This window comes from Monodon monoceros, unplaced genomic scaffold, assembly GCF_005190385.1.
Source record: "Monodon monoceros isolate NGI ecotype Baffin Bay Population unplaced genomic scaffold, NGI_Narwhal_1 Super_Scaffold_21, whole genome shotgun sequence".
NCBI classification, from domain to species: Eukaryota; Metazoa; Chordata; class Mammalia; order Artiodactyla; family Monodontidae; genus Monodon; species Monodon monoceros.
The window spans coordinates 18,930,191-18,955,091 of NW_021703778.1; the positions used below are offsets into that span (position 1 = coordinate 18,930,191).

Sequence of the window (24,901 nt, forward strand, 5' to 3'; positions counted from 1 at the left end):
TCTTGGTTGCTTCCAAATTTTAGTAATGATGAATAAAGCTGCTATCAACATCCGTGCATAGGTTTTCGTGTGGTCGTAAGTTTTCAACTCATTTGGGTAAATACTAAAGAGCTGATTGCTGGATTGCATGGTAAAGTTACGTTTAGTTTTGTAATAAACCACCAAACTGTCTTCCAAAGTGGCTGTACCATTTTGCATTCCCACCAGTAATGAATAAGAGTTCCTGTTGCTCCCCATCTTTGTCAGCATTTGGTATTGTCGGTGTTTTGGGTTTTAGCCATTCTGATAGGTGTGTAGTGGTATCTCGTTGTTGTGTTCTCTTTCTCCTTGAATTACAGGCTGTAAGGTTATTACCAGGGAGATCCTGGGGCTGTATATCCTGCCACTTGAAAGAACCTTAGATAATAAGGCCAACATCTAGACCTAGGAACTTAGACAAGGGTCAGAAACAGTGAATTCAAGTCCTTTAATCCAGTTAATTCTGAAAACACTACCCCTATGTTTATACAGTTTGTTTACATGGGTTAATAAATTTGCCTTCTTACTTAAGGCAGTTTAAGGTAGGTTTCTGACACTTGGAACCAGAGTCCTGACTAGTATAGAAAATGCATGATTGTCAGGACTGAGTGTAGGCTCTGAAGCCAGACTGTGTAGGTTCAAATTCTCTGCAATCATGGGAAGTCCCTTACCTTATGTTTCAGTTTTCGTATGTATACAATGTGGATAAAAATACCTCATAGAGAGCTTCCCTGGTGGCGCAGTGGTTGAGAGTCCGCCTGCCGATGCAGGGGACACAGGTTCATGTCCCGGTCCAGGAAGATCCCACGTGCCGCGGAGCGGCTGGGTCCGTGAGCCATGGCCGCTGAGCCTGCGTGTCCGGAGCCTGGGGGAGGTCACAACAGTGAGAGGCCCGCGTACCGCAAAAAAAAAAAAAAAACCTCATAGAGTTAATATATGTATAAAATACGTAGAACAATGTTCAGGATACAGTAAGTACTTTGTAACTGATAGCTACTGTGATGGTAATAATAATGACTGGGGTTATTATTTCCCTATCAGTACATAAGAATCCAAATCCCTTTTGCAGAGGTAGACACTGGAAATGTTGTTGCAAATGTACCAAAAAAAATTTTTTTTCTTTTTTAACAACAGCTAGTTTCTACCATTTATGCTCTGGATACTATTCCTTTCCTTAAAAACTTTGTCATTTTTTTCTGCCCCAGAGGCAACTACTTTCAGCACATTGGGTGATTGTTTTGTACTTACCTCCAAGGTTCTAAACAATATGTTTGAACGGCTCCTTTATTTTTTTTAAACATGTTTATTGGAGTATAATTGCTTTACAACTATAAATTACAGTGCTGTGTTTCTGCTGTTTAACAAAGTGAATCAGCTATATGTATACGTATATCCCCACATCCCCTCCCTCTTGCATCTCCCTCCCACCCTCCTTATCCCAACCCTCTAGGTGGTTGCAGAGCACCAACCTGATCTGCCTGTGCTATGTAGCTGCTTCCCAATAGCTATTTTACATTTGGTAGTATATATATGTCAGTGCTACTCTCTCACTTTGTCCCAGCTTACCCTTCCCCCTCTCTGTGTCCTCAAGTCCATTCTCTATATCTGCATCTTTATTCCTGTCCTGCCCCTAGGTTCATCAGAACCATTTTTTGTTTTTAGATTCCATATATATGTGTTACAATATGGTAGTTGTTTTTCTCTTTCTGACTTACTTCACTCTGTATGACAGACTCTAGGTCCATCCACCTCACTAAAAATAACTCAATTTCGTTTCTTTTTATGGCTCAGTAATATTCCATTGTATATATGTGCCACATCTTCTTTATCCATTCATCCGATGGTGGACACTTAGGTTGTTTCCATCTCCTGGCTATTGTAAATAGAGCTGCAATGAACATTTTGGTACATGACTCTTTTTGAATTATGGTTTTCTCAGGGTATATGCCCAGTAGTGGGATTGCTGGGTCATATGGTAGTTCTATTTTTACTTTTTAAGGAACCTCCATACTGTTCTCCATTGTGGCTGTATCAATTTACATTCCCACCAACAATGCAAGAGGGTTCCCTTTTCTCCACACCCCCTCCAGCATTTATTGTTTGTAGATTTTTTTGACAATGGCCATTCTGACTGGTGTGAGGTGATACCTCATTGTAGTTTTGATTTGCATTTCTCTAATTAGTGATGTTGAGCATCCTTCCATGTGTTTGTTGGCAATCTGTATATCTTCTTTTGAGAAATGTCTGTTTAGGTCTTCTGCCCATTTCTGGATTGGGTTGTATGTTTTTTTGATATTGAGCGCATGAGCTGCTTGTATATTTTGGAGAGTAATCCTTTGTCAGTTGTTTCGTTTGCAAGTATTTTCTCCCATTCTGAGGGTTGTCTTTTCGTCTTTTTTATGGTTTCCTTTGTTGTGCAAAAGCTTTTAAGTTTCATTAGGTCCCATTATTTTATTTTTGTTTTTATTTCCATTTCTCTAGGAGGTGGGTCAAAAAGGATCTTGCTGTGATTTATGTCATAGAGTGTTCTGCCTATGTTTTCCTCTAAGAGTTTTAGAGTGTCTGGCCTTACATTTAATTCTTTAATCCATTTTGACTTTATTTTTCTGTATGGTGTTAGGGAATGTTCTAATTTCATATTTTCACATGTAGCTGTCCAGTTTTCCCAGTACCACTTATTGAAGAGGCTGTCTTTCCTCCATTGTGTGTTCTTGCCTCCTTTATCAAAGATAAGGTGACCATATGTGTGTGAGTTTATCTCTGAGCTTTCTATCTTGTACCATTGATCTATATTTCTGTTTTTGTGCCAATACCATACTGTCTTGATTACTGTAGCTTTGTAGTATACTCTGAAGTCCGGGAGCCTGATTCCTCCAGCCCTGTTTTTCTTTCTCAAGATTGCTTTGGCTATTCGGGGTCTTTTGTGTTTCCACACAAATTGTGCAGTCTTTTTGTTCTAGTTCTGTGAAAAATGTCATTGGTAGTTTGATAGGGATTGCATTGAATCTGTAGATTGCTTTGGGTAGTACAGTCATTTTCACAATGTTGATTCTTCCAATCCAAGAGCATAGTATATCTCTCCATCTGTTTGTATCATGTTTAATTTCTTTCATCAGTGTCTTATAGTTTTCTGCATACAGGTCTTTTGTCTCCTTAGGTAGGTTTATTCCTAGGTATTTTATTCTTTTTGTTGCCATGGTAAATGGGAGTGTTTCCTTCATTTCTCGTTCAGATTTTTCATCATTAGTGTATAGGAATGCAAGAGATTTCTGTGCATTCATTCTGTATCCTGCTACTACCAAATTCATTCATTAGCTCTAGTTTTCTGGTAGCATCTTTAGGATTCTCTGTGTATAGTATGTTGTCTGCAAACAGTGACAGCTTTACTTCTTCTTTTCCGATTTGGATTCCTTTTATTTCTTTTTCTTCTCTGATTGCTGTGGCTAAAACTTCCAAAACTATGTTGTATAACAGTGCTGAGAGTGGGCAACCTTGTCTTGTTCCTGATCTTAGAGGAAATGGTTTCAGTTTTTCACCATTGAGAACGATGTTGTCTGTGGGTTTGTCATATATGCCCTTTATTATGTTGAGGTAGGTTCGCTCTATGCCTACTTTCTGTAGAGTTTTTATCATTAATGGGTGTTAAATTCTGTCAAAAGCTTTTTCTGCATCTATTGAGATGATCATATGGTTTTTTTCCTTCATTTTGTTAATATAGTGTATCACATTGATTGATTTGCATATATTGAAGAAATCTTGCACTCCTGGGATAAACCCCACTTAATCATGGTGTATGATCCTTTTAATGTGCTGTTGGATTCTGTTTGCTAGTATTTTGTTGAGGATTTTTGCCTCTACGTTTATCAGTGATATTGGCCTGTAGTTTTCTTTCCTTGTGACATCTTTGTCTGGTTTTGGTATCAGGGTGCTGGGGGCCTCATAGAATGAGTTTGGGGGTGTTCCTCTCTGCTATATTTTGGAAGAGTTTGAGAAGAACAGGTGTTAGCTCTTCTCTAAATGTTTGATAGAATTTGCCTGTGAAGCCGTCTGGTCCTGGGCTTTTGTTTGTTGGAAGATTTTTTTTTTTTTTTTTTTTTTTTTGCGGTACACGGGCCTCTCACTGTTGTGGCCTCTCCTGCTGCGGAGCACAGGCTCCGGACACGCAGGCTCAGCGGCCATGGCTCACGGGCCCAGCCGCTCCATGGCATGTGGGATCTTCCCAGACCGGGGCACGAACCCGTGTCCCCTGCATCGGCAGGCGGACTCTCAACCACTGCGCCACCAGGGAAGCCCTGTTGGAAGATTTTTAATCACAGTCTCAATTTCAGTGCTTGTGATTGGTCTGTTTATATTTTCTATTTCTTCCTGGTTCAGTCTCAGAAGGTTGTGCTTTTCTAAGAATTTGTCCATTTTTTCCAGGTTGTCCATTTTATTGGTATAGAGTTGCTTGTAGTAATCTCTCATGATCCTTTGTATTTCTGCAGTCAGTTGTTACTTCTCCTTTTTCATTTCTAATTCTATTGATTTGAGTCTTCTCCCTTTTTTTCTTGATGAGTCTGGCTAATGGTTTATCAATTTTGTTTATCTTCTCAAGGAACCAGCTTTTAGTTTTATTGATCTTTGCTACTGTCTCCTTCATTTCTTTTTCATTTATTTCTGATCTGATCTTTATGATTTCTTTCCTTCTGCTAACTTTGGGGTTTTTTTTGTTCTTTCTCTAATTGCTTTAGGTGTAAGGTTAGGTTGTTTATTTGAAATGTTTCTTGTTTCTTGAGGTAGGATTGTATTGCTATAAACTTCCCTCTTAGAACTGCTTTTGCTGCATCCCATAGGTTTTGGGTCATCGTGTTTTCATTGTCATTTGTTTCTAGGTATTTTTTGATTTCCTCTTTGATTTCTTCAGTGATGTCTTGGTTATTTAGTAGCATATTGTTTAGCCTCCATGTGTTTGTATTTTTTACAGTTTTTTTTCCTATAATTGATATCTAGTCTCATAGTGTTGTGGTCAGAAAAGATACTTGATATGATTTTAATTTTCTTAAATTTACCAAGGCTTGATTTGTGACCCAAAGATATGGTCTATCCTGTAGAATGTTCCATGAGCACTTGAGAAGAAAGCGTATTCTGTTGTTTTTGGATGGAATGTCCTATAAATATCAATTAAGTCCATCTTGTTTAATGTGTCATATAAAGCTTGTGTTTCCTCAGTTATTTTCATTTTGGATGATGTGTCCATTGGTGAAAATGGGGTGTTAAAGTCCCCTACTACTATTTTGTTACTGTCGATTTCCCCTTTTATGGCTGTTAGCATTTGCCTTATGTATCGAGGTGCTCCTATGTTGGGTGCATAAATATTTACAATTGTTAAATCTTCTTCTTGGATTGATCCCTTGATCATTATGTAGTGTCCTTCTATGTCTCTTCTAATAGTCTTTATTTTAAAGTCTATTTTGTCTGATATGAGAATTGCTACTCCAGCTTTCTTTTGATGTCCATTAGCATGGAATACCTTTTTCCATCTCCTCACTTTCAGTGTGTATGCACCCCTATGTCTGAAGTGGGTCTCTTATAGACAGCATATGTATGGGTCTTGTTTTTGTATCCATTCAGCCAGTCTGTGTCTTTTGGTTGGAGCATTTAATCCATTTACATTTAAGGTAATTATCGATATGTATGTTCCTATTACCATTTCCTTAATTGTTTTGTGTTTGTTCTTGTAGCTCTTTTCCTTCTCTTGTGTTTCCTGCCTAGAGAAGTTCCTTTAGCATTTGTTGTAAAGCTGGTTTGGTGGTGCTGAATTCTAACTTTTACTTATCTGTAAAGGTTTAAATTTCTCCATCAAATCTGTATGAGATCCTTGCTGGGTCGAGTAATCTTGGTTGTAGGTTTTTCCCTTTCATCACTTTAAATATGTCCTGCCAGTCCCTTCTGGCTTGCAGAGTTTCTGCTGAAAGATCAGCTATTAACCTTATGGGGATTCCCTCGTATGTTATTTGTTGCTTTTCCCTTGCTGGTTTTAATATTTTTCCTTTGTATTTAATTTTTGATAGTTTGATTAATATGTGTCTCGGCATGTTTCTCTTTGGGTTTATCCTGTATAGTACTCTCTGTGCTTCTTGGACTTGATTGATTGACTATTTCCTTTCCCATGTTAGGGTAGTTTTCAACTATAATCTCTTCAAATATTTTCTCAGACCCGTTCTTTTTCTCTTCTTTTTCTGGGACCCCTGTAATTAGAATATTGGTGCGTTTAATGTTGTCCCAGAGGTCTCTGAGACTGTCCTCAATTCTTTTCATTCTTTTTTCTTTATTCTGCTCCCTGGCAGTTATTTCCACCATTTTATCTTCCAGCTCACTTATCCATTCTTCTGTCTCAGTTATTCTGTTATTGAGTCCTTCTAGAGTGTTTTTAATTTCAGTAATTATGTTGTTCGTCATTGTTTGTTTGCTTTTTTGAACTGCTACTTTTTGATACTTCTGTTTTGGGAATTATCTATTTACTTCCCTCTACTGAAAAACAATCTTTTAAATTCATTTATTTATTTATTTGGTTACGTCGGGTGTTTGTTGCAGTAGGCGGGTGGGCTCCTTAGTTGCAGGTCACCAGCTTCTTATTTGCAGCACGTGGGCTCCTTAGTTGCAGCAGGCAAGCTCCTTAGTTGTGGCTCACTGGGTCCTTAGTTGTGGCATGCAACCTCTTAGTTGCGGCCTGCATGTGGGATCCAGTTCCCAAACCAGGGATCAAACCCGAGCCCCCTGCATTGGGAATGCGGATTCTTAACCACTGTGCCACCACCACCAGGGAAGTCCCCCCTCTACTGAAAATTGAAGATTTCATTCTTTTTCCTTCCTTTGCAGTCACAGCTCATGTGTAAACAGTTTACTGTTTATCAGTTTGTTACTAAAGGATATGGTAAAGGATACAGGTGGACATGTAGATGGAAGAGATGCATAGGGCAAGGTATGCAAGAAGGAGTGTGGAGCTTCTGTGCCCTCTCTAGGGGGCACCATTCTCCCAGCACCTTCACGTGTTCACTGACTAGAAGCTCTCCAAACCCTGTACTTTGGGGATTTTGATGGAGGATTAGTCACATAGGCACAATCAAATATTAACTCCCTTTCCAGCCCCTCTCCCTTCTCTGGAGAATGGAGGGTGGGGCTGAAAATTCCAAGCTTGTTTGTTTGTTTTTTGGCCCTATGGCATTCAGGATCTTAGTTCCTTGACCAAGGATTGAACCCGTGCCCCTGCAGTGGAAGCGTGAAGTCTTAAACCACTGGACCACCAGGGAAGTCCCAGAAAATTCCAAGCTTCTAATCATGGCTGGGTCTTTCTGTTGACAGGCCCCCCTACAGGAGCCCACCCAGAGTCACCTGATTAGAACAAAGGACATTGCTATCACCCAGGAAATCCCAAGGGAGCCAGAAGCCCTGGGTCAGGAACCAGACTCAAAGACCAAATATGAGAACAAAAAAAATGCTCCTGGTGCTCTTATCCCTTCGGAAATTATTGATAGAAGTATTTTAGGAGCTCTGTGCGGGAACAGGAGGCAGAGACCAATATATATATTTTCTGTTATCTTACCATCCTCTTTTCTTTCTCTTTGGATCCTTATAGGATATTCTCTTTGTTCTGGTGTCTGAAATGTCACTTTGTTGTAAGTTGGGATGTATAGGAAGGGTATTTGCTGCAATGATGCTATGTAACAAACCAGCTCAAAACTCCCATTCTTTCACCCTCCTCATCCCATCCATCAGTAAGTTGTATTGATTGCACCTTTAAAATGTCTTGAATCCAGGTGGGCTGGTTCAGTAGCCTTCTATTCAGTCTCCCTCCTTCAAATGTTGCCATGACCAGTCCACTTTCCATAGTTATAAGCATGACCCATCCACAGCTAGCTTGATATTAACTGAAAGGAGGCCTGGTGGAAATGGTAAATATTTGCACAATCTTTTGGACTCTGAGCATGTTCTTCACTGGCTAAAAACAAGATGTTTCTTCCTGGCAAACAGAGTGATCAGACCTGAAAGTGATCTTCAAGATGTTTTGGAGAATAACAGCAGAGTTTTATACAGCAACCATTTCCCAAACCCCAAATTAAGACAAATATTCTGAGAAGTAGTAGGGTACTTAGGGCTCAAATAATGATCATTTATTAAACACCTTTTATGTTTGCTACATACTTTGTATAATTTAATTTAATTTAATTTAATTTAATTAATTTAATTCTGACAAAGGTACACTAAAGTAAATTAATTTAATTCTGACAAAGGTACACTAAAGTAAATACGTTTTCTATATTTGTTTAACAGTTAGTGGAAGTGGGGGGAAAATTATTTTCAATTAATAAAAATTATATATAGTAATGAATGCAGATTTCTGCTGGCAGAGCAATCTGTGTTCTTCAGACGTGTATGCACACACATCCATACAACTGCCAAAACACTTCCATTTTTCCATTCTTGTTCTGTCTCAGGTTTTTCCTTAATGAGTATCTGAACCCACAAAAAGGTTTACGTTTAGATAATAAATCACTTGTTCCCAGCAAACACCATTACAGCATGCAGAATTCCAGGTGGCCATCGCTGCGCCTGCTAGGGCTGCAACAGCAAACTGTTCTTAACTTTTCCACTTAAGGGCACTGTCTCCTGCATTGGGAATAGGTTAGATGTACATCTCCCTTGATTATTCAGTAATGTTTCAAATCCCTGATAAGACTGGTGTCCTGGAAGTTCCTCATAATTAATCTTCACAATACAGGTAAACAATCAGAGTTTAATCCACCCAAGGTTTTTTACTCTGGCAGAGCAATGGTTTAAATCATTTGTGCTTGATTCCAAAGCCAGTGTTCTTTCTACTACTTGAAAATTCCATAAGAGGATGACAAATAATCCTAGCTTTTACCTAATTTAAGGGAAAGATGTAATTTACATTAAACAAAGTTTTAATTGTTAACAACTGTATTTTGAACATATTATTGTTAGAAGAGGTAACTATTAGGTGGATTAAATCTGAGTAGTCATTACTAAAACAAGCTCAGTAAAACCATTAAATCATGGATTCAGTTACATTGCAATGATTATTACAGTGTCTCTTTCAGTATAAGAGTTTTAAACTTATATTATCTTTGTCAACTACATTAGTAACACGGCTCGTACTGGGATGGTGATGGAAAGTAAAAACACTCAAGCCATTTTGCAAAAGGAACAATAGTATTTAATAGATTAACAGAAAATTTACACATGGTACATTTAAATTTGAACTTTTCTCTTTTGGGGGGTAAGTCTGCAAAAAACCTGAATGAATTTAAGATATGACCTGTGAAGCTGAATCGTAGTGTATCTATATTTAAAAGAATGATGTTGACAGAGAATATATCGAAGTATGTTACAATTATATTTATTAAGTGAAAGTAAGTTAGTTATTTTTTTAAAAGAATCCGGCTATTCTGGTAATGCTGCATATGTTTTAAGCAAATTATTTAAAAATGTAAACCATTACATTTTTTGTTAAAATTGAACAAGCTGTTAAAATTGCTACAATATATCTCACCTAAGCTCTCCAGTACTATTTTAAATACATATGTATTGTAGAAAAAGCACCAGAAGCAGTCAAGGCAGCAAAACTGTATTCAGAGCAAAATAAGCCAAAACCCTCGTCCTTTTGTTTATTCCTCATTCCCGAAAGGAGTTATATTACTGAATGAAGGAATTTTCCAACTGCATTTTTGAGGTCACAGTTACAGCCTTAAATGATTGGTTTTTGCAGGCAATCAGGTACAGATAAATTACACTAAAATAAAACTGTATGATGTTTTTGTCATATTAACACCAAACTGAATGGTGGACTGAAATGAACAGATGAGAAAGAAAATCAAGCTTGAGGCTCACTCTTTCTCTAAAGTGGTCATGTTTCTAGTTTTACTAAAGCATTAATTTTCATAAAGTGCACTAACAAAATAAATACGTTGAAAAAAGCTTTGAAGATCTATGTACAACTCTGAGATTAAGATAAATTACTGATTATGTTCTTGATAGCCTTTTAATGCTGTGGAAGCTGTAACGTACATGAAAAGCTCATTGACCCGGGTAAAATAATGATTTTTCCCCCCTTAGATCAATCTAGTATTAAGGCGTATGTAATTATGCTAGCTTATTCTATAAGGCAAGGTTAGATTAAAGGGAAAATTTATGTGCTATAGGCTAAATCCAGATACTGTCAGGTGCTGGGCATTATTCCTGGCTTCAAAATAAGATGTATCAGTTTCACTGTCTGGCTGGGGTATGAAAGGCATCGTTTGATGCTGTAGATTTTCCCAGTCCACATCACTGAAGAGAGGATGATGTTTCAACTCTTAGGAAAAATATCAAACAAAGCAATATTATGACACCATTACCAAAGTCCTATTTTACAGGAATTAAAGAGAGACTGTCTCACATGTAGCTTGCCCTGGTTTACTATGTCTGTTTCACAGACATTTTAAAAACATCTGTCTCTTTCTTCAACCACATACTTCCCAACAGCACACAGTGTCATTCTGTATGTCACTTGGCATATGACAGGTGCCTTAACAGAAGCTTATCTTTCTCACTGCCTGCATCTTCTCTCAGAATCCCTGACTCGATGAGAGAAGACAGCCTGGCCTACTTCCTGTTCCCCGACACGGCTTCCACACCACTAATCCTAATCTTCCATGATTAATGCCCCACTTCTCATTCCAATTCCTTGCCACCTGCTTTGATCTCTGTAATGCTCAGCATCGTCACCCTAGATTACTTCAGCAGGAACCTCATCCTCCAGTCCCTTGCTCTCTTCCCTGTGCTCCATCCTTATCCTTCCTGGTAATTTCAACATACACACTGGTGATATTTCTGACACATGCTTTCTCTTCCTGGTTCTTTGATTTCTTTGATTTCACTGACTTGCACCTCTACAACACACCAGCCGCCCAGCAGTATGGCCACATCCAAGTCTACTGCTTCCACTTACAAAATCTCAAGTTTGCCTTCCTCTTTAACTACATTTTCCTTCTATCTAGTAAAATGAAATCTCTTTTGATCACACAGGTATTTAGTTGGGAGACATAGCCACCCCTCTCCTCAACTATTCACTTCATTAGGCAACAATAAAGACAGCAAAAAAATGAAGTGTCAATTAAGGCAGTATGCAAACCAAAAAAGCAATCAAATTTAAGGAAAATATCAGAAGACGACTACACAGACAGGAAAGAATTGTTTGTCTGTATTGGGGGTAATGGGCTGGAAAATCAATATGTATATATGATGGATTTTCCATAAACTAAAAGACTGGTAGGAAAAGGGATAAAAGAGCAAAAATAATTCACATTTAGAGAATTTATTTGTCTCAACGGTTCAAGCATGTGTTACTTTAGAGTTATTTGTAGTATTAACTCGAACTGGGATATCTGGATGTGATGTGATGCTTCGTGATCCTCTCATCATAACTATTTATTTAAACTGAATCCGCAAAAGAATTCTAATCTAGGTTAAGATTAACTAAATAAACAGCTGTTGAAACAACTGTTTCTTAACTGAAGAATACCCCTATCTGCTTCACTAGGTAAACTGTTCATTTAACTAATGAACAAAAATTTGAGGTCACTGGTAAGAATGTACTGAGCAACTTACAGAGCATTATAGCCATTTTCTAAACAACGGTTTCCCAACTTTGTTACAGTTGACCTTTGGGACCAGATGATTCTTTGTAGTAGGGACTGTCCTGTGCACTGCAGGATGCTGAGCAGAATCCCTGGCCTCTACCTACTAGATGCCCCCAACTGTTGTGACAACCAAAAAATGTCTCCAGACAATGCCAAATGTCCTTTGCGGAGCAAAATCATCAGCAGTGGAGAAGGCTGTTCTAAAGCAATCTTTATTTTTATTATTTTAATTTTTTGTTTTATTATTATTATTTTTTGGCCGTACCTTGCAGGCAAGATAAAAATAAAATAAAAATAAAACTGTATGATGTTTTTGTCATATTAGTTCCTTAGTTCCCTGACCAGGGATCGAGCCTGTGTCCCCTGCAGTGGAAGCTTGGAGTCTTAACCACTGGACCACCAGGCAAGTCCCCTAAAGCAATTTTTAGAGCTTGGTTTTCAAATGTCTGCATTCTCACTTTACATAAGTTTTTGCTCAGATTCTCCTCTTCAGGTCTTCCTGACCACCCCATCTAAAATATAAATCTCCTGCCTTCACTTTGTACCCTCTCACTTTGCTTTCTCTCTTCATGTACTTACCAATAGACGGTGTTATGTTATGACTGTTTGTTTACTTCCTGCCTTTCCACTAGAATGTAAGTTCTAGAACTTAAGCACAGGGATGTGTCTGGTTCATCCCTAGGATACCTCCAGTGCCTGAAACGAAAACACTGCCTAGCACCTAGAAGTCACTCTATAGGATTTGTTAAATAAATAAACTGTTGACCTCATTGGAGGGAACACCTAGAAGCTGATGTGAATGACATATTACTAAAGTCCATTTAGTAATATACCCTACTTCACATGGAAATGCATTCTGAGACACAGTGCTTAGTTGTCTCTATATATACATTGTGACAAAAAGGATTTTAAGGCAGCTGCTAATGAGACTTACTGGAGTTTTGAAAATTGGGTTTTAAAATTAATTGGAGTTTCCTGCACTGGAAAGAACCTTTGAATGGGCCACAATGCACCAATTTTGTCTTCTTTGAGGCAACCTGGCTGTGAAGAATGCAACAGGGAGTCAAAGTCCATAAAAATATTTGATAATCAATAATGATACCAGGGACTTCCCTGGTGGCACAGTGATTAAGAATCCACCTGCCAATGCAAGGGACATGAGTTTGATCCCTGGTCCGGGAAGGTCCCACATGCCACGGTGCAACTAACTCCGTGCACCACAACTATACTGAGCCTGTGCTCTAGAGCCCACGAACCACAACTGCTGAGCTAAATCAGTAGTCTGGCTCAACAAGTCAAGGGTAAAAGAGTTAACTAACACAAAACCTTACCTTTCATTCCAGCTCTCTTTGTATCATCAATGGTTAAGAGTATTTCTACAGCACTTTGAGCATTATCAGATAACTTTTCTTCACCTTCAGGCCAAGGGATATCTATAAATGCAAACAAACTTGTTAATCATTGCTCAAGACAATAATACACAGAGATAAATGAGATAAATGAATCTATCTTAATAGGAGAAAAAGAATCACCTATTTTCAGAATATTCTGGAATACTTGCTGGGGTGTTTCATCGTTGAAAGGGGGAATTCCTGTTAGAAACTCAAACAAGCAAACTCCAAGTGCCCACCAGTCTACTGCAGAACCTGCAATTTAAGAGGAAGCAGCTGAACTTGCAAGCATTTTCTATAAATGTTTGATCAACTAAAACATTAACTGTGGATATTTGGGCACAATGAAGACCCAAAGGCTCGTTTCCTTAAGGCTTTCTTCTGGCTTCCAAACGTGCAAAGACCCAAATTACCTTCCTTTAGGCAATGTGGTAATTACTTTCTTGGAAAATACTGGGCTCCATAAGATGATATGGAAAAACCCAAACGAAATTTTTGGCCAGCCCAACAGACGTTTAGTTTAGCAATTAAAATGGCTAGTTAAAAAAAAGTTTAAAAAGTTATTAATAACCTCTGATATTCTGGATACTTATTTGTGCTAAATCCTAAAACACAACCAAGGAATGCATTTAATCTAAAAATTATTCTCTAAAAGAGTATTTCAAATCAGGAAACAATAACATTCAGATGATTCTATAGCCCACTCGTTTCACAAAGGAATGAGATGAGGTAGTAATATTAATGCAAACTGGAGGATAACCTGCTAACTAGGGAAAGCCTTACCTACAGAGGGTTTTTTTGTTATGTTTTGTTTTTGCCACACACACCATGTGGGATCTTAGTTCCCCAACCCGGGATCAAACCCGTGCCCCCTGCAGTGGAAGCACAGAGTCTTAACCACTGGACTGTCAGGAAAGTCCCCTTACAGAAGGTTTTAATGTGGCTTTATTCCTTTTAAGAACATAGAGGGACAAATTAGTTTAACAAAAAATACTCATTCAAACTATTGCTTGAGGAGGTAATTAGAAGATAAGTCTTAATAAATGGGTAAAACTGATTTCTTTTTTAAAAAATTTTTATTGGTGTATAGTTGCTTTACAATATTGTGTTAGTTTATACTGTACAGCTAAGTAAATCAGCTATACATATACATATATCCCCTCTTTTTTGGATTTCCTTCTCATAGGCGTTCCCTGTGCTATACAGTAGGTTCTCATTAATTATCTACTTTATACATAGTATCAGTAGTGTATATATGTCAATCCTAATCTCCCAATTCATCCCACGCCCAGGTAAAACTGATTTCTAAATAAAATCTTCATTGGAAGCATCATTTGTATACAAAGACATTTTAGACAATTATTTTAAACATGACCTTATAATCTGGTTTATACGCTTGTTTAGATACATCTATGAACAAAATTTCCTAAGCAAAGGTTAATTTCAGTCCAAAAATGATTAACTTCAATATAAATTTAGAATTGAGACTCTAGTCTAGAACTAAATTTGCCTGAAAATTACTATTTAAAATCAATTTCACAAGACAACCCTCAGAATGGGAGAAAATATTTGCAAATGAAGCAACTGACAAAGGATTAATCTCCAAAATTTACAAGCAGCTCATGCAGCTCAATATCAAAAAAACCAAACAACCCAATCCAAAAATGGGCAGAAGACCTAAACAGACATTTCTCCAAAGAAGATATACAGATTGCCACAGACACATGAAAGAATGCTCAACATCATTAATCATTAGAGAAATGCAAATCAAAACTACAATGAGGTATCACCTCACACCAGTCAGAATGGCCATCATCAAAAAATCTAGAAACAATAAATGCTGGAGAGGGTGTGGAGAAAAGGGAACCCTCTTGCACAGTTGGTGGGAATGTAAATTGATACAGCCACTATAGAGAACAGTATGGAGGTTCCTTAAAAAACTAAAAATAGAACTACCTTATGACCCAGCAATCCCACTACTGGGCATATACCCTGAGAAAACCATAATTCAAAAGGAGTCATGCAGGGGGCTTCCCTGGTGGCACAGTGGCTGAGAGTCCGCCTGCCGATGCAGGGGATGCGGGTTTGTGCCCCGGTCCGGGAAGACCCCACATGCCGCGGAGCAGTGGGTCCGTGAGCCATGGCCGCTGAGCCTGTGCTCCGCAACAGGAGAGGCCACAACAGTGAGAGGCTCGCATACCGCAAAAAAAAAAAAAAAAAAAGGAGTCATGTACCACAATGTTCATTGCAGTACTATTTACAATAGCCAGGAAATGGAAGCAACCTAAGTGTCCATCGACAGATGAATGGATAAAGAAGATGTGGCACATATATACAATGGAATATTACTCAGCTATAAAAAGAAACGAAATTGAGTTATTTGTACTGAGGTGGATGGACCTAGAGTCTATCATACAGAGAGAAGTAAGTCAGAAAGAGAAAAACAAATACCGTATGCTAACACATATATATGGAATCTAAAAAGAAAGAAAATGGTTATGAAGAACCTAGGGTAGGGGCAGGACGGGAATAAAGACGCAGACCTACTAGGGAATGGACTTGAGGACACGGGGAGGGGGAAGGGTAAGCTGGGACAAAATGAGAGAGTGGCATGGACATATATACACTACCAAATATAAAATAGCTAGTGGGAAGCAGCCCCATAGCACAGGGAGATCAGCTCGGTGCTTTGTGACCACCTGGAGGGGTGGGATAGGGAGGGTGGGAGGGAGACGCAAGAGGGAAGAGATATGGGGATATATGTGTATGTATAGCTGATTCACTTTTGTTATAAAGCAGAAACTAACACACCATTGTAAAGCAATAAAGATGTTAAAAAAATCAATTTCACAAAATTCATTACTGTGGTTAAGCAACTACCACCATTTCATTTTAAAACAAGTAGGAAAAAAAAAAAGAAGTAGGAAAGCATCATGGAATATGCCATTAGAAAAAATAATCACATGCATTTAGAGTGCCTTTTCATCTGCAAGCCACATAATCCCATCTTCCCTAAGGAACACAAGGTACAAACAGTCTCTAGGCTTCTATTTCTATAGTAATCACTATAAAAACATACAAAACACCTCGGTTAGTAGGCTTTTAAGCAGCACTGAGAAAGAATTATTCCAACAGCTCAGATAATATAACCAAATAACAGAAAAGTAGGGGGAAATCAGGAAAAAATGTGCATTTTAATTTATTTTACTTAGGTTAGAAATTAGGACCCTTTTCCCAGCTCAGCCAAAAATGTACTCATGTCATGTCAAAACATACATGATTTCTCCATGGATATGTCATACATACCCATATAATTGAGTCAAAGTCTAATAAGATCATGTATTGTGATAAATCATATTATCAATTATAAAATAAATCAATTATAATATATATCATTAGCCAGAGATATAGAATAAAGTTGTTTTATACTACTGGCTTTCTAATTTAAAACCCGCTTCTTTAATTTGTAAATTGATACTGTTAATTCCTTTCTATTTTCTAATAATAATAGAATTGAATGATTTAGAAAATTCAAGCCCTTTTGTAGCCACTAATATTAATATTTTTATCAAGCCTATTTCTTCAGTTGTAATAGAAAAAGCTATATCCACACTCTCTGCTACCTTTAAAAGTTATAAAAAAATGCTACATGCCTACACTTGTTTTCACAGAGAAGAGCAATTTCTCTGGATGTCTTCCTGCTCAGAAGACAGAAGACAGTTCATAAATGAGCTGAAATGAAAAAATATTTTATATGCAATGTGATCTAGTTAGACTTTGTTCAGTTAAATGTGCTTTGCCATGTTCCTTTATGGAGAAATTTACTCACCCAAAGTCAGAGATCCTGCATGTAAGAAAACAGGAGTTAGGTACATTGTCTTAAAGTTATGAGTTCATTCTCACATCATTCATTGAATTAGAAGCCAGGTATTGTGCCAGATATAAGAGATACAAAGATGAGGAAGACAGCTTTCCCCAAGGAGAAAACACCCTACTCTGGGAGAGACAATACAGGTAATTTTAAGAGAGCTGAAACAAACATATGCACAGGAAGCTGTGGAAACTCAGGCCAGGGTCCCTAAGTCCCCTTGGCTGAGGGGAAGACATGGAGGGCATCAGAGGTCTCAGTAGGATGTTTGGAATTAGAAAACTAAAGAGCCCAAGTGAGTGTTTCTGGGGCCTGGGATTCCAGGGAAGAAGTTAGAGAGCAGGGAATTGTTTTTTAAAATTATAAATTGCTGTCTATTATTTATTTTAAACACTATGTATCAAATTACTTTTATAGAAAATAAAAATTTTAGAATATTTCACTAGCTAGCTAAGATAACTAACTACATGTCCCACTAAAAGAGTGGCAAGATCTTGTCAAGTAAATCTTTACATTTGAGGTTTACTTTCATATTGTATCCTAAGTTGGAGAAAATGTAAATTATAATATAGGAAATGAGCTGGCAAATCTGTGACTTAGCAAAAAGGACAAAGTACCAAAACTAGTTAAGTGCCCAGAGGAACTTAGATGCTTTGGCGGATAAAGGGGAATATTAAACGTGTCTGCTTTCAACATTGTAGAGATTATTGACAAGGGTGAGTGAGGGCTGCCAAGGAGCTCTCCTGGAGGGCTATGCACAAGGAGAACTCAGACTCTAGATACAGCAGTGAATAATTAGTTCTCCATAATTGATCAAGGGATGCTTTATGGAAGAGGTGACATTTGAACTGATGAGCAGATGAGAAGAAATTTGACAGGGAGGGGACTGGGGACTGGCTTTTCTAAACTAAGGCAAAACAAAACAAAACAGGACTTCCCTGGCGGTCCAGTGGTTAGGACCCTGCGCTTCGACTGCAGAAGGCACGGGTTCAATCCCTGGTCGGGGAACCAAGACCCCACATGTCACACGGCGCGGCCAAAAAAAGAAAAAACCCTACTAAGGCAAAACAGTTGTGCAAAATAAGGAAAATGTGAAAATAAATGTGTCTAAGTAAAATGGGAAGATAAGGCCTATAAAGAGACTAACTGAGAGACGAGACTAGCATGAGAGCTCAGAGCCTCGAATCAGTGATCTGGCTTTCTTTTTGCAGGTAGGAAGGAGGCACCAAGCCAAACACCTCCTCTGTTTCAAGGAGAAGAGTAGCATGAACTCTATTATGCGTTAAAAGGGAAAGTCTGGTGGCAGTGATAGCAAAAAAGAGAATGAAGTTGAGGAGATCAAAGAGAAAGTTATTAAATGAAGGAAAGGGAAAGATGAGGTTCTTACATGGAATAGTGGCAGAGATGAAAAAGTGAGGAGACACACTGCAGAGATGTAATTCATCAGATTTAAATGCCTGAAGGTAGGGACAATGTTTGTGTCACCATGAAGATGGTGAACAGAGAGATGGAACAGAGGAAGAGCAAGCTAGAGGACAAGTCGAGCTCTGATACATAGCAACTGAATGACAGTAGAATACAGAATAGGCACTTTGGCCACGTGTCTGCTGCCTAGAGAAAGTCAGGATTAGAGACAGATTTTTTTTTGGCCTCGTGGCATGCGGGATCTTAGTGTAGGCCCAACTGTCTATTCCTGAACCCAAACTAAAATAGACCTGGGGAGACATTTAGAACAAAGACAGTACAGGGGGTGGAAGGCGGGACTTCTCTGGATCATTGAGACTAAACCAGCAGGCCAAGAACAAATGGCTGCATGTCTTCTTTCCTATAATAAAGGGCCATATATGTGAGAAAAGAGTATTGCACAAGTTCATTTTCTTTTACCTTATGCAATCTAAGTACTAAAGAAATTTAAAACAACTTATCTCAGAAGAAAACATAGTGATACTTCAAAAACGCAAGATGTGCATGCCTTACCGTGGGCCCTGCCTAACAGCAGCTCTGGTGCGAGGTAGTCTGGAGTTCCCAGAATTCGCCCACCATCCACGGGGGCCGCCCCTCTTCTCACACTCTTTGGAGTTCGGTATGGAGTTCCTGACTTGACCTGATCTGGGGTCTGCTAATTTCAAAATAGTTTAAGACACAATAAATATCTTAATTCCTTTTACAGTGAACAGAAATGCTAAAACAAAAGAAAAGCTAGGCTGCTGGACATAAAAGATACACTCAAATACTTGATCAGTTTTGAAAATGGCCTTGTAACTAATTATAATTAGGAAAAGTCCTATTGTAAAAAGCCCCAATTATAATAATGAAATTCAATAGCTTAGATAACACCAATTATTTCAGTAAGAGCTGGAAATGCAAGAAACAATGAAAAAAATCCACAGGAAAAAATTCTTGATAGGATGGATCAATACAAGCTTGAGAGCAGTCACAGAGGGAGGCTGTGGCTGACAAATGAGTGAATTACTAGGACAATGCATACAACAGAACTACACATAAATAACCTCTCGTGCTAACTGGCATTTATGGTTTTAAGGTATTTTGTTGTCTCACAAGGACTCTGTGGGACCAGCAGGACAGGTGTCATTATATTTTACAGACAAATGGCAGACAGAGGCTCTGAAGATAAGGACTTCTAAGTCACTCAGTAAGTTCTAAATAGAAAACTCAAGTCTTGTAACCCTACAGTCAAGGTTTACACTTTCTGTATTATGATGTCTCTCCGAAGGAAGGAGGCAAAAATGAAACTTTGGGTTTAAAAAGATAAAGGTTTAGAAAAAAAAAAGATTTGAAATATCTATTTTTCAACTTTCTTCTGTAAAGGAAAGAGATCATCTAAATATGTCCTTAAAAGGCAGTAAGGTAGATGGACTTTAATTTTGTATCTCAGAGTTGCTGTGATCAAGTGAAAATATGTGATTGTAAATATGTAAACGTGATATGTAAATATGTGAAAGCATACAGAACAGTACAAATGAAGGAGGCATTGCAGTTAAGAATGATAAACACTGCTACCTGCTTTACCTTTCTGTACTAAAACCTCCAAGGAGCCATAGATTTCCAACAAGCAAAACAAAACTATATGATTAATATTATATAGTCTAGCTGACAGGCAAGTGTCTGGCCTTAATAGTTTATTTTTCTAAAATCTAAAGGACAGAACATTAGCAAGTGATCACACACCTGATATGGCATGTAGGATCTTTCTTTTTGAGTAGGGGTTATAGCCATGGGATATGAACCACTACAGGCACATGAAATATCCATCATATCTAAAGAAGTAATGCTCATTTTGGATGGTTCTGAGCTATTGGATGCATTAATATGACTGTTAAAACTCCGAAAAGCCACAGCATTTCTTTTAGAGGTTAATGTTTTCAACGCCTCCAAAGAAGGAGCTAACATTTTTCGGTTGCTGTCCTGGACGGCAGGACTCTCATCACCTCTCGGCAAGGTGCTTTCTTGGCAGCTGGGGGATGCAGAAAGTAGGTCTTCAGTATTTGATTCTTCCAAAGAGGATTCTTTGATGCTTTTATCTGGATCTAAGGACTGCCTTCCTAATGGACTTTCCATGATGGAAATTCCAGGAAAAGATGAATCAGAGTCCATGCAAATACTTTTAGGAGTTCTATCATCATCGGAACACAGGAAACTAGAACTTAAGTAGTCTTTCTTACTATTCTTGTCACAGTCGTCATCCAGTTCACACATAAGGTTTTTTGCTATCATTGGGACAGGTGATTTTTCTGGGGTTTGTTGCTTATCAGTGAAAGAATTGCCCATGTTCTCCTTATTAGCACCGTCATTTTGCTGATCTCTGAATACCGACAGCTTAAGGTCCTGGACTTCAGCTGTTAAGCCTGTCCTTTGATTGACATAACCATCTCTCATTTCATTACTAGTCTTATACTCGATACAATTTTTTTTATTCTGTATAATTTCCTGACAAGGACTGGAGTCAACTAACTCAAAACTTCTTTTACAACTTCTTTTCCCAAGGTGTTCTTCAGTCACCCCACTGGAATCCACAGCACATTGATGTGACTGATGGTAACCAGACTGGCTTGTGTCAGCAGCCAGATGAATATTATTTACATCCAGTTCTCTTGCTTCCCAAGAAACTTCCCCAGAAGAACATTTTTCAGCAAGGTTTCCACACGAGTTTCCAGTGGCAGGATCGGCACTGCTGTTATGAATGGGAGAAACGGCTAACTCACGATCCCTTTTATTGAAACTTTTGGTCTCCATGGCATTTGTAGATTTTGTACCTAAAGGCTTTTCGACTGTATTCCAACTCATCATTGTAGAGCCCACTGCGTTGTCACTTTCCTAAGAGGGAGGAAAAAACGGTTAAAAAAATTATGTAAAGCTGAGAATCTTTAACCTTTTAAACCTCTGCCCACTTAAGTGGGATAACTGACCCCATAAGCTACGATGGGTAGCTCTTTCCACATTCCTGTGAAAAAACAGAACAATGATAATGGAGAATTAGAAAGCAATATAAACAATTATAGTATACATTTATATACATTATTTTGAGTGAAACACTGGTATAAAATTTAAACCAACTATTCTATAATATGTATTTGATGGTGTATTACATGTTATTTAAATAGGACAAATTAATAGGAATATATTCAAGCAAAACTGAGGGTAAGGCTACATTACATATATATCTGCTGTGCAAAAGGGATGATTGTTTTGTACTTCAGTCACAGGGCATGAAATACAGTTAATGGAAAATTACAGTCTAAAAATATTGTTAATGTAAACACGTATCACTTCATACAAGTATAATAAAACCAAGCTGACAAGATGAAGCTAAACTAACGGCAATTTATAATTAAAAACCCAAAATAACAGGAGTTAATATCCATTGTCAACAATATAAACTGATGATGAGTTGATAACAAAGTGCTTTTCCTGAAGACTGTTTGAGTTCCAACTCTGCAGGTGCCCTTGTGTGATCAGAATTTTGGACATAATCTTGCAAACTGGCATATGGTAATCAGGATTTTTACAAGATTACTCAGTTAGAGTGAATCTTCAATAAACCCTAATAGTGCATATTTTTGATATGTGAAAAATCGAACTTTATTAACTTACTTAGTAATAGTAAGGAGCAGTTAATCATGAACAAAAAGACAATTCCTAAAGTACAACTCACTGCTCTGGAAGCACAGAAAATGATGCATTTGGGGATTAGCAAGTTTATCAGTGGTCCCCTGTGGTCCACTGTCACTCCTCTGACCTAACTTGAGAGGCTCTACTGTAACCCAATCATTGCATTCCTTAGGGATGCAGCCGAGGGAGGAAGAAGGTTAAGCTATGTATAGTTTGAAATATTATATAACATGCTTTCTTGAATAGAAAAGAGGTAAAATAATAGAATGGAAATCTGGCTTTTCCTGAAGCATTTATTACCTAGAGGGCAATCAATGAGAGAAGGAAAAAAGATTGAGAAACCCTGCCTTAACTAAAAAATAATGTGACCTTACTCCTAAAATACACATATCCAACAATAATGAAGAAAATCATGCTACTGAGAATAAGGAGCAAATACAGTCCAATTTATTTTATCAAATGGAAGGTTTACTCTTTGTGTATTAACATTATTCTAAGCTAACATTATTTTGTCAACATTCTATAAAGGAAACTTTATTATATTTTTAGTTCCCCTCAGCTTTAATAGCTTAAAAAAGCCCACAACAGAATATATAAATTAAGTAAGATAACTTGCAGTAAATTTAGTCATTTGGTAAGCAATCTCCTTAGAATAGATACTTTCAAAGACACACCTACATTACCTTTGTGGTCTAAAAGTTATTTCTGATCCAAAAGAGTTACCATTCCATTAAATGAGAAACTGGCAGAAAACAGTAAAGAAGGAGGTAGTATAAGTTTAAAATAAGACAGGTTAAGAAAACGCAACAATCTAAGGTCTGTGTCAGGGTAGGGAATTAAAAAAAAGAAGTCCATCCAGATGCCTAGAAGCCAAACATTTACTATTAATATACTGCAAAAATAAAAAAATTGGAATCTCATATACTGAGCAAAACTAATTTCACATTTGAATGAGAAATATTTCAAGAGAATTTGACAGAATATATAGGAAAAATGAAGAATACCTTGACTGCCATTCATGTAACCATTTCATTTCCTTACAGAATTTGTATGAAATGGTACATAGCGTTTCTATCATTAATTTGACACACATAGTTGGTTTTGGGTAAGGTGAATGTCACTCTGACCTGGCAATCCTTTTCCCATCTGGGACTGCTGTGGCACTCGGATTCCACACTGGACATGAAGGTGTGGGATTGACTGCTGGTGCTGGATGTCGCCAGCCTTTTCCTAGACTGGAGGAGATGGGAAGTTAGACACTTCACAGGCATCCCGGGGTGGGAGGCAACGGTTTCAAGACCTGTGGGGAAGAGAAAACATTGAAGTTTATGTCACATCTTTCCTACTTTTCCGCTGATCCTGAATCTTTACAGATAATTAGAAAAAGTATTAAGCATTTCATATCAGAACTATTTCCATGTAAACATTATTTCATCCATAAGGATGGCTTTGGGTGGTTTTGGCATACAAGTACTGTTCTGAAAGTTAAAAAACAAAGCAAAACTCTCAATATTCATAAAGTAGAAATCAGGACAAGGGAGTGAACTTACATAATTAGGAGGAAATCCATTTTGAATAACCATTATCCAACTTGAAACTTTTCTTGATGAAGGACCATTATTGATGTGCTATATCCAGGTGTGCTAGGAGGCTGGAATGGGACTACGTTTACTCGATTCAATTTGTATTTAATTAAAACTGTGGCTTTATTTTAATGTTGAGGTTTACACGCTTACAAGTGTGGAATTATATACATCCATAGAGACTTTTTTACACTACTGGGTAAAACAAATAATAGTGATTTGTCTAGGAGTGAGCCAGTGCAAGAAAGCAGCACCATCTATATGATACAAGTTCCTGTATCTTATATACAAATAATGATGCTAAAAATTGTTGCTCTGGGACTTCCCTGGTGGCACAGTGGTTAAGAATCTGCCTGCCAATGCAGGGGACACGGGTTCGAGCCCTGGTCTGGGAAGATCCCACATGCCGCAGAGCAACTAAGCCTGTGCACCACAACTACTGAGCCCACGTGCCGCAACTACTGAAGCCCACATGCCTAGAGCCTGTGCTCTGCAGCAAGAGAAGCCACCGCAATGAGAAGCCCACGCACCACAACGAAGAGTAGCCCCCACTCGCCGCAACTAGAGAAAGACCACACGCAGCAATGAAGACCCGATGCAGCCAAAAATAATAATAAATTTAAAAAAATAAAAAAATAAAAATTGTTGCTCCTAAACTTAAAATGAGACACAACAGATAATCATGCTTTTACTAAAGATCACAATACATGCATATAAAGATTTTATATGTATATAAAAAGATAATGTATATCTTGTTTTCTCTTTCCTGAAAAGGGTGAACATGACTTTAATCCCAAGTAAATTCTTAGTTTACTATAGTTTTTTTGATCTAATAAACCTTAGAATTTTGAAACTGGAAGGAGATTTGAAAGTCCGTCTAAAACAACTTTCTCTTTGGCACATAAATCCTGTCAATGGGATTCCTGAGACTCACTGGACACTGACCTTGACATCTGAGTAAACTGCTCAGCTGCTTTTCCCCAGCAACATGGGAACTTGTATCTGATCTAATGCGTCTGCACACTGTATATTTGCTACTGAGCTCCTTCTGGATCACCAATACGATCAGACCATTCCCTGCTTTGAAACTTTTGGTGGCTCCCCTTTTTCTACAGCTTACATTCCAGGCTCTCTGTAACCACACTGATCCTTCCCCATGTACCTTCCCCATCTACCTGCTAAACTTCCTTTTTCTTTGCACGTGCTTCCCATTCTCACATGTTGTCCTGTTGT

At 38.0% G+C, this 24,901-nt stretch overlaps 1 protein-coding gene across 2 annotated transcripts in view; it reads right to left on the bottom strand.

Annotated features, from left to right (window-relative positions):
- Window positions 1–9,929: 9,929 nt before the first annotated feature.
- Window positions 9,930–24,901, bottom strand: part of MASTL (microtubule associated serine/threonine kinase like) — a 32,938-nt gene continuing 17,966 nt past the window's right edge. Inside the window, exons 7-12 of one of the 2 annotated variants that reach the window (XM_029236291.1) lie at window positions 23,213–23,385; window positions 20,145–21,290; window positions 18,933–19,071; window positions 13,229–13,342; window positions 13,028–13,129; window positions 9,930–10,369 (exon numbers count right to left, since the gene is read on the bottom strand). In XM_029236291.1, coding sequence (XP_029092124.1) covers window positions 10,212–10,369; window positions 13,028–13,129; window positions 13,229–13,342; window positions 18,933–19,071; window positions 20,145–21,290; window positions 23,213–23,385 — 1,832 coding nt within the window. In that variant the 3' untranslated portion in view covers window positions 9,930–10,211. Of the gene's footprint in view, window positions 10,370–13,027; window positions 13,130–13,228; window positions 13,343–18,932; window positions 19,075–20,144; window positions 21,291–23,212; window positions 23,386–24,901 lie in introns of both variants that reach the window. The other variant, XM_029236290.1, reaches the window with a different exon arrangement.